Genomic DNA, 17,160 nt, shown 5'->3' on the forward strand with positions numbered 1-17,160 from the left:
CAACCTCGACGGTCAGTCACAGAAAAAAAACACCACGCGCTAAAAAACCTGACGGCTAACGTAGCGGTAAAAAACACACGGCTTTCGCTACGAAAGCAGTGAAAAGAAAAGTGGGGAAATTCTGAATATAGAATATTCACGCTCGGTGACTACCTTGACGGCGTGTCGGAAGAGCGTTGAATGAATAAACTCAAAGCAAGACAGCTGAGGAGCTTGGTGATATATTTCTCTCGCAGATAAGTTATAAAACGGCACTAAAGAGTCACTCTACAGTACGCCTGACTCAAGACAGAGGGCGCTGTGAGCCTGTAGATTCTTATGCTATCTTCTTTGTTCTTGAACGCAGTTATTTTTTATTCATAATTATCCGCTAAATCACAATGGACGATTACATTTCCAAGCTGAAAAGATTCGCAAATCTGGATTGTCAATCCTTAGATGTTATTAATCAAATGATGTTTATAGTGCTCTTTTGGGTTCATTTGAAAGAGTCAGTGCCTCACGAGCATGAACCTCACCGCACGTCACTGGATTCTGTTAATATTTGACTCCAGTTGATCCTAAAAGTTGAGTCTAAAGTTCAGATCACAACAGTTATTTGATCAGACACATCATATTTCCTTCAGATAACACTTGAGAAAACTTTGGACTCTGTTTCCTGTTCAAAGCAACAGAATAACTTCACAGACGTTCAACGGCTTCATGACGATTATTTCTTATCATCAGAAGGTAATGGAACTAAACTAAACTAATCTCATCTCAAAAAATGCACTGATAATGAAGAAGTTGAAGTCGACGTGATGTTTTTACTGCGAACCTTCATGAATCTCATGAATTTAGAGAACATTTGTGCTTTCGGTGAAAACTTTCTTGGAAAAACTATCCAGGTTCTTTTTGTAAACAAACCAAAACCAAACCATGTTCATAACATTAACAGAGCTTTTACAGCGAATGAATTTACCCTGTGGTGACTTACTGCAAATTTGAATTATAATAACTTTTCTTATTATCGTATGTGAACATTTCCTTGTTCCTGAACTTCTGACTGAAGAAGACCCTTGAAGCAGCTCTGCTGACATCTGCTGGTTCACATTTGATATTACACATTGGAATCACAAAGATGCTCAGCACCAATTAGCTGAAGTTCTGCATTGTCTTTATTCACTGAGTGATGGTTTGACATCAAACCTCATCATGTGAATAATCACATTTATTCACAACATTAACCACTGAACTTTTTTCAGTAATATAATGTAACATTAATAAAAGTCTACACTAACACAAACCCTTGAACCAGATGATGTTTCGAGCTCAGTCTCTTATTCAGTTTGGGTCTAAAATGTCACCTGTTTGGTAACAAAAGACTTTTCTACAAGTTCACCATGTTTGGTGCCTCTTAATGGTGTGTACGACAAAGGAGAGTCGTGTTCCTTGATCACAGCTGAAGACTCAGTCATGAAGTTGTGAACACAAGGAATAAAACTGACAGCTACAGTGTCAGACAACGAAAAGTGGAATTTCCTGTTCAGTAATTCAAAGTCATCTTCAGAGACCAGACCTAAGATATTAAACTAGTTTTCTTTTACTTTGACCTGAATGTAACCCTCTCTCAGCTAACTTGGCTACTGTTGCTAACAGCAAAACAATCACTTCCCTGTTACAGATCCATCATGTTCTTATGACTTAACTCCGCCTCCTCTGACTCACTCTGTCTCCATCAGCAGTTGTTGTTGCTGCTCCTCGGCTGGTGTTGCTGACTCTTCTTGGTCCTGGTGGACCTGGTGGTCCACCCATGCTAACAGAACTTGGAATGGAATCCGTGCTGTAATGATTGTCTCGTGTTCTCACAGCAGGTGGCGCTCGGCTATGAATCAGATCATGGACAGTGAAGAGGAAGCTCCGCCCTCTAAAATCACTATGTGTGAGGAACATGATGGTCAGAGGTGAGATGAGGATCTCATGGATCATGTGACTCGTCTCCATGTCACAACTCAGTGTTTTATTTACGCATCATCATGTCCTGTGTTTGTATTAGGATCCATCAACAGAGACCAGACTCTGCTGGACCTGGACCCAGCTGTGTCTCCATGTCGAGTGACTGCTCCATGGGTCAACCTGTGGGCTTCAAACAAGAACAGAGGTCAGATGATGGGGGTGAAGGTCTATACAGGTCAACAACTCATATGATCCACCATGTTCCACCAGAAATGCTTTATATTTGAGAATTCAGACCCAGAACCATGCAGACCCAAGACATTCTGGACCGATGTCCCAAACAGACTGGTCTCTTGAAGCTCAGATCTGGACCCATGAAAAAAAAAGAAATGTTGAATAAATATGGAACAGTCAGTCCTGGCTCATGTCCTTGGGTTTGGGTAAACTGATCTGACTGAAGATGTTCTACATATTTCAGTGGAAGTCTGAGACTGTAGATCATGAATTAGATCAATCTATCAGAACAGATGTCGTATGTACACATTATTTCCTGTATTTGTAGGAGGATTCATCAACAGAGACCAGACTCTGCTGGACCTGGACCCAGCTGTGTCTCCATGTCGAGTGACTGCTCCATGGGTCAACCTGTGGGCTTCAAACAAGAACAGAGGCCAGATGACGGAGGGTGGAGGTATTCACAGGTCAACAACTCATATGATCCACCATGTACCACCAGAAATGCTTTATATTTAAGAATTCAGACCCAGAACCATGCAGACCCAAGACATTCTGGACCCATGTCCCAAACAGACCGGTCTCTTTAAGCTCAGTTCTGGACCCATGAAAAAAAAGAAATGTTGAATAAATCTGTAACAGTCCTGGCTCATGTCCTTGGGTTTGGGTAAACTGATCTGACTGAAGATGTTCTACATATTTCATTGGAAGTCTGAGACTGTAGATCATTAATTAGATCAATCTATCAGAACAGATGTCGTATTTACACATCTGACTCTGCCAGACCTGGACCTGGACCCAGCTGTGTGTCCATGACTGGTCTATAGGTAGTCTTATTAACTTCAAGGATGGACAAAGGCATGGTGAACTGAAGTAAAAATTTCACACATTTATTTTAACACACACTTACATGATCCTCCACCAGGGTGAGCCTGTCCAAAACATGTTTAATCCAAAAAAAAAAACACTCCTCTTCTCTTCGGTGGACAATCTTGTTTTTCTGTTTGAGTTTCCACTAAATGTTTTCAGCCTGTCCTCGTCTCTGAATACATTTCCAGCAGTAAATCAAGTTAGAGTCTTTGATTGGTCAGGGACACATCGACAAGCCTTTCTGATTGTGTCTTTGAGATTTCATACATACAGTGGGTACGGAAAGTATTCAGACCCCTTTTTTTTCACTCTCTGTTTCATTGCAGCCATTAGCTAAAATCAAAAAAGTTAATTTTATTTCTCATTAGTGTACACTCAGCACCACATCTTGACAGAAAAAAACAGAAATGTAGACATTTTTGCAAATTTATTGAAAAACTGAAATATCACATGATAATAAGTATTCAGACCCTTTGCCGTGACACTCATATTTAACTCACATGCTGTCCATTTCTTCTGATCCTCCTTGAGATGGTTCTGCTCCTTCAATGGAGTCCAGCTGTGTTTAATTAAAGTGCTTGGATTTGATTAGGAAAGGCACACACCTGTCTATATAAGAACTTACAGCTCATAGTGCAAATAAAAATAATGAGGTCGAAGAAACTGCCCAAGGAGCTCAGAGACAGAATTGTGGCAAGGCACAGATCTGGTCAAGGCTACAAAATAATTTCTGCAGCACTCAATGTTCCTAAGAGCACAGTGGCCTCCATAATCCTTAAATGGAAGAAGTTTGGATTGACCAGAACTCTTCCTAGACCTGGCCGTCCAGCCAAACTGAGCAATTGTGGGAGAAGAGCCTTGGTGAGACAGGTAAAGAAGAACCCAAAGATCACTGTGGCTGAGCTCCAGAGATGCAGTAGGGAGATGGGAGAAAGTTCCACAATGTCAACTATCACTGCAGCCCTCCACCAGTCGGGGCTTATGGCAGAGTTGCCTGACAGAAGCCTCTCCTCAGTGCAAGACATATGAAAGCCTGCATAGAGTTTGCCAAAAACACATGAAGGACTCCCAGACTATGAGAAATAAGATTCTCTGGTCTGATGAGACCAAGATTTAACTTTTTGGCGTTATTCTAAGCGGTATGTGTGGAGAAAACCAAGTACTACTCATCACCTGCCCAATACAATCCCAACAGTGAAGCATGGTGGTGGCAGCATCATGCTATGGGGGTGTTTTTCAGCTGCAGGGACAGGATGACTGGTTGCAATTGAAGGATAGATGAATGTGGCCAAGTACAGAGATATCCTGGAAGAAAACCTCTTCCAGAGTGCTCAGGACCTCAGACTTGGCCGAAGGTTCACCTTCCAACAAGACAATGACCCTAAGCACACAGCTAAAATAACGAAGGAGTGGCTTCGGAACAACTCTGTGACCATTCTTGACTGGCCCAGCCAGAGCCCTGACCTAAACCCAATTGAGCATCTCTGGAGAAACCTGAAAATGGCTGTCCACCAACGTTCACCATCCAACCTGACAGAACTGGACAGGATCTGCAAGGAAGAATGGCAGAGGATCCCCAAATCCAGGTGTGAAAAACTTGTTGCTTCATTCCCAAGAAGAATGGCTAGTACACCATTTTGGCTGTACTAGCTCACAAGGGTGCTTCTACTCAATACTGAATACTTATGACCATGTGATATTTCAGTTTTTCTTTTTGATTTTAGCAAATGGCTGCAATGAAACAAAGAGTGAAAAGTTAAAGGGGTCTGAATACTTTCCGTACCCACTGTATACACTAGAGACTGTCCATCAGGGACTTTTGTCTTCAAGTTGTAAAACCCATGTCATGTGAACTTGGCTGAAGAAGAAATGTAGGTGCAGCACATTGAAAACCTCACACAAATGATTGTTCAGTAAATTACACTGAATCTTTTCTCCTCAGAGTTGATCAGCAGAGGACAGAGGTTCTCAGTGGTCAGTCTGTCCAACAGCATCGAGCAGACCTGGACTCCATATTTAAGGTGTGTCAATGTACAAACATGACACTACTGTTAATAGTGAAGCAGAGTCCTGGTCCTGACAGTCTGGATGCTGCTCTGTGGACCTGCAGGATTTCACTCTGTCACTGATCATCTGAGGTTACACTTCACATGTTGTTCTGTTCCAGCTGCTGGAGGAGAACATCATCTGCTTTATGAAGAACGAGCTGAAGAACATCCAGAAGGTTCTGGGTACAGATCACACAAAAGTCTCAGAGAGTTGGGAAGAAGATGGTGGATGGATGGATGGTGAGGATGAGGGGCAGAGGAGGAGCAGAGAGGCCTTTCTGAAGATCACAGATAACTTCTTGAGGAGGATGAAGCAGGAGAAGCTAGCCGATTGTCTGCAGAGAAGTAAGAGGACTTTTAATGTGAAAGGAGAACATCTTATTTTCTCAATGATCCACTCACTGATTTATTTTCTTGTGTCCCTTCAGAAACCAGAGCTCCATCTGAATGTGAACTCAAATCAAACCTGAAGAAGAAGTTCCAGTGTTTGTTTGAGGGTGTGGCTAAAGCAGGAAACCCCACCCTTCTTAATGAGATATTCACAGAGCTTTACATCACAGAGGGAGGGTCTGGAGAGGTCAACGAAGAACATGAGGTCAGACAGATTGAAAAAGCTTCCTGGAAACCAGACAGACCAGAAACAACCATCAGACAAGAAGACATCTTCAAAGCCTCAGCTGGAAGAGATGGACCAATCAGAACAGTGATGACAAAGGGAGTGGCTGGCATTGGGAAAACAGTCTTAACACAGAAGTTCACCCTGGACTGGGCTGAAGACAAAACCAACCAGGACATACAGTTCATGTTTCCCTTCACCTTCAGAGAGCTGAATGTGCTGAAAGAGAAGAAGTACAGTTTGGTGGAACTCATCCATCAGTTCTTCACTGAAACCAAAGAAGCAGGAATCTGCAGGTTTGAAGACTTTAGGGTGGTCTTCATCTTTGATGGTCTGGACGAGTGTCGACTTCCTCTGGACTTCCACAACACTGAGATCCTGACTGATGTCACAGCATCCACCTCAGTGGACGTGCTGCTGACAAACCTCATCAAAGGGAAACTGCTTCCCTCTGCTCGCCTCTGGATAACCACACGACCTGCAGCAGCCAATCAGATCCCTCCTGACTGTGTTGACATGGTGACAGAGGTCAGAGGGTTCACGGACCCACAGAAGGACGACTACTTCAGGAAGAGGTTCAGAGATGAAGAGCAGGCCAGGAGGATCATCTCACACATCCAGACATCACAAAGCCTCCACATCATGTGCCACATCCCAGTCTTCTGCTGGATCACTGCAACTGTTCTGGAGAACATGTTGAAACCCAGAGATGGAGAAGAACTGCCCAAGACCCTGACTGAGATGTACATCCACTTCCTGGTGGTTCAGTCCAAAGTGAAGAAGGTCAAATATGATGGAAGAGCTGAGACAGATCCACACTGGAGTCCAGAGAACAGGATGATGGTTGAGTCTCTGGGGAAACTGGCTTTTGAGCAGCTGCAGAAAGGAAACCTGATCTTCTATGAATCAGACCTGACAGAGTGTGGCATCGATATCACAGCTGCTTCAGTTTACTCAGGAGTCTTCACTCAGATCTTTAAAGAGGAGAGAGGCCTGTACCAGGACAAGGTCTTCTGCTTTGTCCATCTGAGTGTTCAAGAGTTTCTGGCTGCTCTTCATGTCCATCTGACCTTCAACACCTCTGGAACAAATCTGTTGTCAGAAGACCCAACAACGGGCCAGACACTGTTTGGAAACAACCCTGAACTGAATCATCTGCACCAGAGTGCTGTGGACAAGGCCTTACTGAGTCCGAATGGACACTTGGACTTGTTCCTCCGCTTCCTCTTGGGTCTTTCACTGAAGACTAATCAGAAGCTCTTAAAAGGTCTACTGACACAAACAGGAAGTGATTCACAGACCAATCAGAAAACAGTTAAATACATCAAGATGATGATAATCAGTGAGAATCTGTCAGCAGAGAGAAGCATCAACCTGTTCCACTGTCTGAATGAACTGAACCATCGTTTTCTAGTGGAGGAGATCCAAAAGTCCCTGAGATCCGGACATCTGTCCACAAAGACACTGTCTCGTGCTCAGTGGTCAGCTCTGGTCTTCATCTTACTGTCATCAGGAAAAGATCTGGAAGATTTTGACCTGAAGAAATACTCTGCTTCAGAGGAGGCTCTTCTGAAGCTGGTGCCAGTGGTCAAAGCCTCCAACAAAGCTCTGTACGTGGATCAATATATAAATATTAATAAGACATATTCTAAAGACCACAAGAGAAACATGTTTAACCTTTTGTTCATCACTGTTTTCTACCTCAGACTGAGTGCCTGTAACCTCTCAGAGAGAAGCTGTGAAGCTCTGTCCTCAGTCCTCAGCTCTCTGTCCTCTACTCTGAGACACCTGGACCTGGGTAACAATGACCTGCAGGATTCAGGAGTGAAGCTGCTGAGTGATGGACTGAAGAGTCCTCACTGTTCTCTGGAGACTCTCAGGTCAGAACCCAGTTTATTTGACAGTTGATATTTTAAATCCTGTTTTAGCTTCTTTAGGTTCTTGTTGATGAAGATGCTCAAAATCTTCAGTATTTTCTGAATCACTAAGTTTATCATATCTTCTTAACTCCAGTCTGTCAGGTTGTCTGGTCACAGAGGAAGGATGTTCTTCTCTGACCTCAGCTCTGAACTCCAACCCCTCCCCCCTGAAAAACCTTGACCTGAGTAACAATAATCTGCAGGATTCAGGAGTTAAGCTGCTGTGTGATGGATTGAAGAGTCCTCACTGTTCTTTGGAGACTCTCAGGTTGGTGCTCAGCTGATTTATACTGAACATTCTCTGTGTCATTTTTACATTACATATGTAAAAGAAAAAAAAAGATTTTCTTGAACTCTTCCTCAGACTGAGTGACTGTAACCTCTCAGAGAGAAGCTGTGAAGCTCTGTCCTCAGTCCTCAGCTCTCTGTCCTCCACTCTGAGACATGTGGACCTAAGTAACAATGACCTGCAGGATTCAGGAGTGAAGCTGTTTTGTGATGGACTGAAGAGTCCTCACTGTTCTCTGGAGACTCTCAGGTCAGAACTCAGTTTATTTGACAGTTGATCTTTTAAATCCTAATTCTGCTTCTTTAGGTTCTTTGTTGATGAAGATGTTCAAAATCTTCAGGATTTTCTGAATCACTGAGTTCATCATATCTTCTTAACTCCAGTCTGTCAGGTTGTCTGGTCACAGAGGAAGGATGTTCTTCTCTGACCTCAGCTCTGAATTCCAACCCCTCCCATCTGAGAGAACTGGACCTGAGCTACAATCATCCAGGAGACTCAGGAAAGAAGCTGCTGTCTGCTGGACTGAATAGTCCACGCTGGAGACTGGACACTCTCAGGTATTCTCCTCCTCTGCTTCATATTGAGCTGCAGTTTGTACTATTGTTGGACAGAAACTCATTCAGACTGTTTCTTCCTCCAGGATGGACCATGCTGGAGAGCAGAGGTTAAAACCTGGTCTCAGGAAGTGTAAGTATGGATTTACATGAAATAACAACATATCAGCTGATCATCAATAAACTGCAGCTGTGTCTTGTTGTCTTCATCAGATTCATGTGAACTGGAACCAGATACAAACACAATGAACAGAAAACTCCAACTGTCTGACGACAACAGGAAAGTGACCAATGTGACTGAAGATCAGTCGTATCCTGATCATCCAGACAGATTTAAGTTCTGTCCTCAGCTGCTGTGTAGAACTGGTCTGACTGGTCGCTGTTACTGGGAGGTTGAGTGGAGAGGAAATGTTAATATATCACTGAGTTACAGAGGAATCAAGAGGAAAGTAAAGGGTTTTGACTGTTTGTTTGGACATAATGATCAGTCCTGGAGTCTGAGCTGCTCTGATGGTGGTTACTCTGTCTGTCACTGTAGAACTACAATATTCATCAGGTCACACTATGTCTCTCCCCGAGTATCAGTGTATGTGGACTGTCCTGCTGGGACTCTGTCCTTCTACAGCGTCTCCTCTGACTCACTGATCCACCTCCACACCTTCAGGGCCACATTCAGTGAACCGGTTTATCCTGGGTTCTATATCTGGCCAGGTTCCTCAGTGTCTCTGTGTTCTCTGTAGGACATGAAGAGACAGCCGCTTCAGTCGAGATTTGAGTCATGAAGGTGGTATTAGAGAACTGTATGTGCTCACACGAGTTTTTGACAATTGATTTGGAGCAACTTTCCTGTCAGATAAAGTCAAACCATTAAACCAAAGAGGTTTAATGATACGATCCATGTAGGCATTGATTCTGTTGTTGTTGTCCTTCTCTCCTTTTGATGTACATCACTGATCATTTCAGGACAATCCTGTCCTGATAATATAACTGTGCCAAATGTGGCTTGACTGTGGAACTGTGCGGAAGAAGAACATCTTACTCAATGACAATAAATAAAGCAGCAAAGATAACATGGCATTGGATAATAACAGGTGAAAATGTGTATGTCTCACAAACTGAAAATATCATTCATCTTGTATAAAGTACCTAAAAGTGATACTTGAGTAAAAGCACAAGTATCTTACCAGAAAATGAATGACTTGAAGTTGAGGTCATTGAATATTTCTTACAGTAATACGGGGCATTATTTCAAATCAAAGATACCACTATCGTTTCCACAACAAAGAGAACGCCATGAGAGAGCCAAACGAAACCGAAGTGGATACTTTCTGAAGAAGTGAAGAAACGAAAAAGAGAGTCTGTTCGAGCAAGAGCACAGGAACACGCAACAAACACGGTTTGTGAACTGCTTCATTTGGATGTGAAGGAGAAGTTTAAGTTTAATATTTAACACTAAACTCTTTTCACTTTCATTTATCAAAAATATTCCAAAGTAACTTTTAATATTTTCATACAACACAGACAATTCTAACGCTATACATTAAAATGTTAAATGATAAACAAACATAAATGTCAGAGAACTTCCATCTGTGTTGTCGATGTACAGATCAGGAACATCTGCATCACTCTGACCTGCTGATCATGCTGGTCATCACATGGAACTTTGCAGCTACTGCTGCTGCTGCTTGACTTAGCTCCTCCTAGTGGACAGATGGCACACCTACAACATCCGTGACCCTTGACCAGGTGCCTGCTTCACATGACATTCCAGCTACATTGACAATTAGCCAATCAGGAGAGAGAACAGACGTCGCAGAGGCTCGTTGGACTGGTTCTGACATCAGTTGGAAGGTATGAGGACATGACTCTGTGTCCTCAGATCAGACACAGAAAGACATCAGGACGGATGAGGGACAATCGGCAGCGTCTGGTGAACAGCGTGTGTGTGTGTGTGTGTGAGTGGACCTGAGCTCAGATTGGCAGGTGAGAATCTTACCTGACAAATGTGACATGTCTGATCATCACAGTCTCTTTCATCACTATGACTCCATGTAGAAATGTCTGCAGTATTTTCTGGACTGTGACTGGCTGCTGCTCATATACTGTAGATACATGTTATTCAGGTAATTTCTATTAGTGATTTTCATGGATCATAGTTTTGTGTCTCTTCAGTAAAATCACTGCTGAATCTTTTTAATCTGACTTTCTGTTTTCCTGTATGAAGAGTCTGAACTGGTCTGACCGCTTCCATCAACCAATCAACTGTGACTGAGTTTATTACACGTCATAAGTCTCTGTCACGTCTGCACTGTTTCAATATTAAACCATGTTAGAAATCAGATGATCACGTTTCTTTCTCTGGTCAAAGATTTCACAAACTGGAGTCAGAAAAAGAACAAATCTGTTCTTTGAGTTTGTGATAAGAAATTTAAAGCGACACAATGTCTACAATGCTCTAACATAGTGGACTGTACCTGGTCTGAGGACATGGTTGTTTGGACATTAGAAGTCCTGACTCACAGTTCATCACTATCATTGGTTTGTCAACAAATGTACATGTGACTGCGACAGTTGTAACAAGCCATACCATTGACCAACTGTAGGGGGCAAATCCTACATCATGTGACTTTAATCCAACACAAACAACAAACTTTCCACTAACAACTAGAGACACGTATTTGGATTTGATCAATAATGATACTTATCAATAATCATATTGATATGAAGCCTGAACACAGAGGTAAGTGGGACTTCTTACCTGACCACCAGAGGGCGTGCTCTTGTGTTTAAACCAGTGGACTCACCTGCAGTGAAGGGCCGTGAAGTGTGACGCTAACAGCGTCTTGAGTGAGTCGTTTGTAGAGCTGTGACGTTCATGAACGAGATGAATCTTTTCAATGGCTCTCTTAAAAGAACGATGAGAACCGGGTCGACGTTGTGAACCTTTTGTTTGCGAGACATTTCTTAATCGTCAATTCTGTGGGTCAGGAATGGTCTGTCGCTCTCACTCTCCTCCTGGTTCATGTTGGTCCTCAACAGCTTCTGCAGCCCCTGCTGCTGGACCACATCAGTCTGTTAGATTAATACATGTGGAAGCCTCCTCTTCTAATGACTTTAACTTTGATACCAAAGTAGATTTTCGGTGGTTGATGGTCTATGAAACCTGGTTTACTGATTAGCTTTGGTGACTCAAGTATCGCCATCCCAGAGCCCACCCAATAACTGGGTGACTGTCCATTATTAACATAAACCAACGGGCTGTGCCGATTGGTCAGTCAGCCAACGAGGTTTCATGTCAGTCAATTCTGTGGTAAAAAAAAAGTCTTCTTGCAGAGGTCAATGTGGTCCACCCATGGTAGCAGAACCAGTAATGTATGAGTTTAATTCTCCCAGCAGGTGGCGCTCCACTATGAATCAGCTCAAGGACAGTGAAGAGGAAGCTCCGCCCACTATAACCACCTTGTTTGAGGAACATGAGGGTCAGAGGTGAGATGAGGATCTCATGGATCATGTGACTTGTCTCCATGTCACAGCTCAGTGTTTTATTTACACATAATCATGTCCTGTGTTTGTAGGAGGATCCATCAACAGGGACCAGACTCTGCTGGACCTGGACCCAGCTGTGTCTCCATGTCGAGTGACTGCTCCATGGGTCAACCTGTGGACGTCAAACAAGAACAGAGGTCAGATGATGGAGGGTAGTGGTCTTCACAGTTCAACAACTCATATGATCCTCCATGTACCACCAGAAATGCTTTATATTTGAGAATTCAGTCCCAGAACCATGCAGACCCAAGACATTCTGGACACAAGTCCCAAACAGACCGGTCTCTTTAAGCTCAGATCTGGACCCATGAAAAAAAGTTAGGGTTTGGGTAAACTGACCTGACTGAAGATGTTCTACATATTTCAGTGGAAGTCTTAAACCTCTAACCTGTTTTCCTTTTGTCTCCTGATACTGTCGATCATTAATCAGATCAATCTATCAGAACAGATGTTGTATTTACACGTCATGTCCTGTATTTATAGGAGGATCCATCAACAGGGACCAGAATCTGCCAGACTTGGACCTGGACCCAGCTGTGTGTCCATGAAGAGTGACCAGTCTATAGGTCGTCTTATTGACTTCAGAGAGACTGAGAGGTAAGTAAAAAAAAATACAAATGTGTTGATTTTAATAAACATAAGTTTCTAATTATATTTATATTTAATATTTATAGAATTAAGAATCAACACAAAATACAAGACTTTCTCCTCAGAGTTGACCAGCAGAGGACAGAGGTTCTCCGTGGTCAGTCTGTCCAGCAGCATCGAGCAGACCTGGACTCCATAATTAAGGTGTGTAAATTTACAAACCTGGGTTAGAGTCCTGAGATGAAGATGGCGTACTCCCAAAATTTTAAAAGTGCGTACACAAAGGAATTCTCACATTTATGAAACTGTGCGTACGCCGAGTCCTGCGCACCTGTTCTTTATACATCACATCAAACACAAAACTGAGCCGAGGTGAACAAGTAACACACCCCGCCCCTATTCCACCCACAAATGAATATACAAATGAGGAAAATAAAAGAAAAAGAAGGAAAAGTGCATGATCAACGCATTCATTTAGGACAGGGGTCTCAAACTCCAATGACCTGTGGGCCACTGATGGTATTGTCTGGTCAGTCGGGGGCCAGTCAAGTAAAAAAAGAAAAAGCCTTTATGAGCTCATATCATCAATATGCCGTATTAATTCATTTTTTTATATGTACTCTATTGCCTAGTGTGAGCTTTTCTGTCTTTTACTTCTTCTGTCTTTTATCCATTATTCTGTACAGCACTTTGGTCCACTGTGTTTGTTTTAAAGTGCTTTACAAATCCAAAATTGGATTGGATAATTTCAAAATATAAGTGGTTCTTTTAATATGCAACAATAAAAAAAAACATTTATGATGCAAAATAAAAACATATATAAATGACTCGTTACAACTTGATATTGTTTGGAGGGCCACATAAAATCGATTGGAGGGCCACATGTGGCCCCTGGGCCGCCACTTTGAGACCCCTGATTTAGGATGTATAAATCTGAAAAAAAAATATTTTGGTTGTTTGTTTTTTGGAATTAGTGATAAACCTGAAGGAACTAAGTGTCACAGCAGCTGCTGTCATATGAATATTGATGCTTAAAAATCAAAAACTGGCTGTACAGTGATTGTTGATCCTGTGGGTGCTTTTATTCTCATATAGCATGTATGTTTTTAGACTTGACTTATCCATGTGAGCTGAATTCACAGATCATTTCATATCATCTATAAATTTGTCAGTGATCCCGTTACACCCACATTACACACAGAACAAGTGTTACTCAGTGTGAAGATTCATTACTGTCACTGATTGTGTTGTGGAAAATGTGGAGGGAGGAAAGGGGAGGAAGAAGACGCCACTTTGCCAGTGTCTCCAGCAGCTGACCTGTGAGCACCTGCATCATCTCATCGTCTCCTCTGATGAAAGACGCAGCAGTGGGAGAATACCTTGTTTGCAGTTATTTCGTTATCGTTTGGATTGAAATGGGATAAGGAAATGTTCTACTCAACGTTCAAGTCACATTTTCCTACAACAAATTATTCCGTAACTTTATTTTGGAGCGTTTAAAACACTGAGACTGACGTGTGTTCATGTGTTCACTTATAGACACAGCAGCTGTGTGTCTATTTACATTGCTGTGTAACATAAAGAAAAAAGATTAATCTGTGGAAAATTAATTTCAGTCATTTACTCAAAGACAAAGACAAAAGTGAGTCCCTCTCACACACACACTCAGTTTCTTCTTCAATGTCCTCTCTGATGTTATCCACATATGATCAATGTGTATTAGTATTGTTTCTCACTGTAGACACACTATTAATATTTCATTATAGCACTGTGATAAGAGTCTGGACGAGTCTGGACGCTGCTCTGTGGACCTGCAGGATTTCACTCTGTCACTGATCATCTCAGGTTAAACTTCACATGTTGTTCTGTTCCAGCTGCTGGAGGAGAACATCATCTGCTTTGTGAAGAACGAGCTGAAGAAGATCCAGAAGGTTCTGGGTACAGATCACACAGAAGTCTCAGAGAGTCAGAGGGAGGATGAGGAGGTGTTGGATGGTGAAAATGAGGAGCAGAGGAGCAGCAGAGAGGCCTTTCTGAAGATCACAGATAACTTCTTGAGGAGGATGAAGCAGGAGAAGCTAGCCGATTGTCTGCAGAGCAGTAAGAGGACGTTTAATGTGAAAGGAAGAACATCTTATTTTTATCAATGAGCCACTCACTGATTTATTTTTTTGTGCTCCTTCAGAAACCAGAGCTCCAGCTTGTCGACTTGAACTCAAATCAAACCTAAAGAAGAAGTTCCAGTGTTTGTTTGAGGGCGTGGCTAAAGCAGGAAACCCCACCCTTCTTAATGAGATATTCACAGAGCTTTACATCACAGAGGGAGGGACTGGAGAAGTCAACGAAGAACATGAGGTCAGACAGATTGAAAAAGCTTCATGGAAACCAGACAGACCAGAAACAACTATCAGACAAGAAGACATCTTCAAAGCCTCAGCTGGAAGAAACAGACCAATCAGAACAGTGATGACAAAGGGAGTTTCTGGCATTGGGAAAACAGTCTTAACACAGAAGTTCACTCTGGACTGGGCTGAAGACAAAACCAACCAGGACATACAGTTCATGTTTCCCTTCACCTTCAGAGAGCTGAATGTGCTGAAAGAGAAGAAGTACAGTTTGGTGGAACTCATCCATCACTTCTTCACTGAAACCAAAGAAGCAGGAATCTGCAGGTTTGAAGACTTTAGGGTGGTCTTCATCTTTGATGGTCTGGACGAGTGTCGACATCCTCTGGACTTCCACAACACTGAGATCCTGACTGATGTCACAGCATCCACCTCAGTGAACGTGTTGCTGACAAACCTCATCAGAGGGAAACTGCTTCCCTCTGCTCGCCTCTGGATAACCACACGACCTGCAGCAGCCAATCAGATCCCTCCTGACTGTGTTGACATGGTGACAGAGGTCAGAGGGTTCACGGACCCACAGAAGGACGACTACTTCCGGAAGAGGTTCAGAGATGAAGAGCAGGCCAGGAGGATCATCTCACACATCCAGAAATCACGAAGCCTCCACATCATGTGCCACATCCCAGTCTTCTGCTGGATCACTGCAACTGTTCTGGAGAACATGTTGAAACCCAGAGATGGAGAACTGCCCAAGACCCTGACTGAGATGTACATCCACTTCCTGGTGGTTCAGTCCAAAGTGAAGAAGGTCAAATATGATGGAGGAGCTGAGACAGATCCACACTGGAGTCCAGAGAACAGGATGATGGTTGAGTCTCTGGGGAAACTGGCTTTTGAGCAGCTGCAGAAAGGAAATCTGATCTTCTATGAATCAGACCTGACAGAGTGTGGCATCGATATCACAGCTGCTTCAGTTTACTCAGGAGTCTTCACTCAGATCTTTAAAGAGGAGAGAGGCCTGTACCAGGACAATGTCTTCTGCTTTGTCCATCTGAGTGTTCAGGAGTTTCTGGCTGCTCTTCATGTCCATCTGACCTTCATCACCTCTGGAACAAATCTGTTGTCAGAAGACCCAACAACGAGCCAGAAGTCCAGACTGTTTAGACACAAACCTGAACTGAATCATCTGCACCAGAGTGCTGTGGACAAGGCCTTACTGAGTCCAAATGGACACCTGGACTTGTTCCTCCGCTTCCTCTTGGGTCTTTCAATGAAGACCAATCAGAAGCTCTTAAGAGGTCTATTGACACAAACAGGAAGTGATTCACGGACCAATCAGAAAACAGCTGAGTACATCAAGAAGTTGATCAGTGAGAATCTGTCAGCAGAGAGAAGCATCAACCTGTTCCACTGTCTGAATGAACTGAACCATCGTTCTCTTGTGGAGGAGATCCAAGAGTCTCTCACATCAGGACACCTGTCCACAAAGACACTGTCTCCTGCTCAGTGGTCAGCTCTGGTCTTCATCTTACTGTCATCAGGAAAAGATCTGGAAGATTTTGACCTGAAGAAATACTCTGCTTCAGAGGAGGCTCTTCTGAAGCTGGTGCCAGTGGTCAAAGCCTCCAACAAAGCTCTGTATGTGCATCAATATATAAATATTAATAAGACATATTCTAAAGACCACAAGAGAAACATGTTTAACCTTTTGTTCATCACTGTTTTCTACCTCAGACTGAGTGACTGTAACCTCTCAGAGAGAAGCTGTGAAGCTCTGTCCTCAGTCCTCAACTCAATGTCCTCTAGTCTGAGACACATGGACCTGGGTAACAATGACCTACAGGATTCAGGAGTGAAGCTGCTGTGTGATGGACTGAAGAGTCCTCACTGTTCTCTGGAGACTCTCAGGTCAGAACTCAGTTTATTTGACAGTTGATCTTTTAAATCCTGATTTTGCTTCTTTAGGTTCTTGTTGATGAAGATGCTCAAAATCTTCAGCATTTTCTGAATCACTGAGTTCATCATATCTTCTTAACTCCAGTCTGTCAGGTTGTCTGGTCACAGAGGAAGGATGTTCTTCTCTGACCTCAGCTTTGAACTCCAACCCCTCCCTCCTGAAAAACCTTGACCTGAGTAATAATGACCTGCAGGATTCAGGAGTGAAGCTGCTGTGTGATGGACTGAAGAGTCCTCACTGTTCCCTGGACACTCTC

General features: G+C 42.9%; 2 protein-coding genes across 4 annotated transcripts; both read left to right on the forward strand.

Annotated features, from left to right (window-relative positions):
- Nucleotides 1-607: 607 nt before the first annotated feature.
- On the forward strand, nucleotides 608-9,535 carry LOC122762802 (NLR family CARD domain-containing protein 3-like). 3 transcript variants are annotated; one of them, XM_044017968.1, is made up of 12 exons: nucleotides 608-729; nucleotides 1,851-1,943; nucleotides 2,036-2,140; nucleotides 2,498-2,626; nucleotides 4,982-5,060; nucleotides 5,207-5,432; nucleotides 5,516-7,313; nucleotides 7,410-7,583; nucleotides 7,987-8,160; nucleotides 8,295-8,468; nucleotides 8,552-8,598; nucleotides 8,679-9,535. In XM_044017968.1, the coding sequence occupies exons 2-12, from the start codon at nucleotides 1,867-1,869 to the stop codon at nucleotides 9,203-9,205; spliced, it is 3,510 nt and encodes a 1,169-aa protein (XP_043873903.1). In that variant the 5' UTR covers nucleotides 608-729; nucleotides 1,851-1,866; the 3' UTR covers nucleotides 9,206-9,535. The 3 variants fall into 3 exon arrangements, with proteins under 3 accessions (XP_043873903.1, XP_043873901.1, XP_043873902.1); XM_044017966.1 differs by lacking the exons at nucleotides 7,410-7,583; nucleotides 8,295-8,468 and having other exon boundaries at nucleotides 609-729; XM_044017967.1 differs by lacking the exons at nucleotides 7,410-7,583; nucleotides 8,295-8,468 and having other exon boundaries at nucleotides 609-729; nucleotides 1,854-1,943.
- Nucleotides 9,536-11,802: 2,267 nt separating this feature from the next.
- LOC122762803 (NLR family CARD domain-containing protein 3-like) lies at nucleotides 11,803-16,969 on the forward strand. The gene is made up of 7 exons (XM_044017969.1): nucleotides 11,803-11,951; nucleotides 12,041-12,148; nucleotides 12,495-12,608; nucleotides 12,686-12,803; nucleotides 14,474-14,699; nucleotides 14,785-16,585; nucleotides 16,682-16,969. The coding sequence occupies exons 1-7, from the start codon at nucleotides 11,818-11,820 to the stop codon at nucleotides 16,881-16,883; spliced, it is 2,703 nt and encodes a 900-aa protein (XP_043873904.1). The 5' UTR covers nucleotides 11,803-11,817; the 3' UTR covers nucleotides 16,884-16,969.
- Nucleotides 16,970-17,160: the final 191 nt, after the last annotated feature.

This window comes from Solea senegalensis, unplaced genomic scaffold (genome assembly GCF_019176455.1).
Source record: "Solea senegalensis isolate Sse05_10M unplaced genomic scaffold, IFAPA_SoseM_1 scf7180000016095, whole genome shotgun sequence".
Classification (NCBI taxonomy): Eukaryota; Metazoa; Chordata; class Actinopteri; order Pleuronectiformes; family Soleidae; genus Solea; species Solea senegalensis.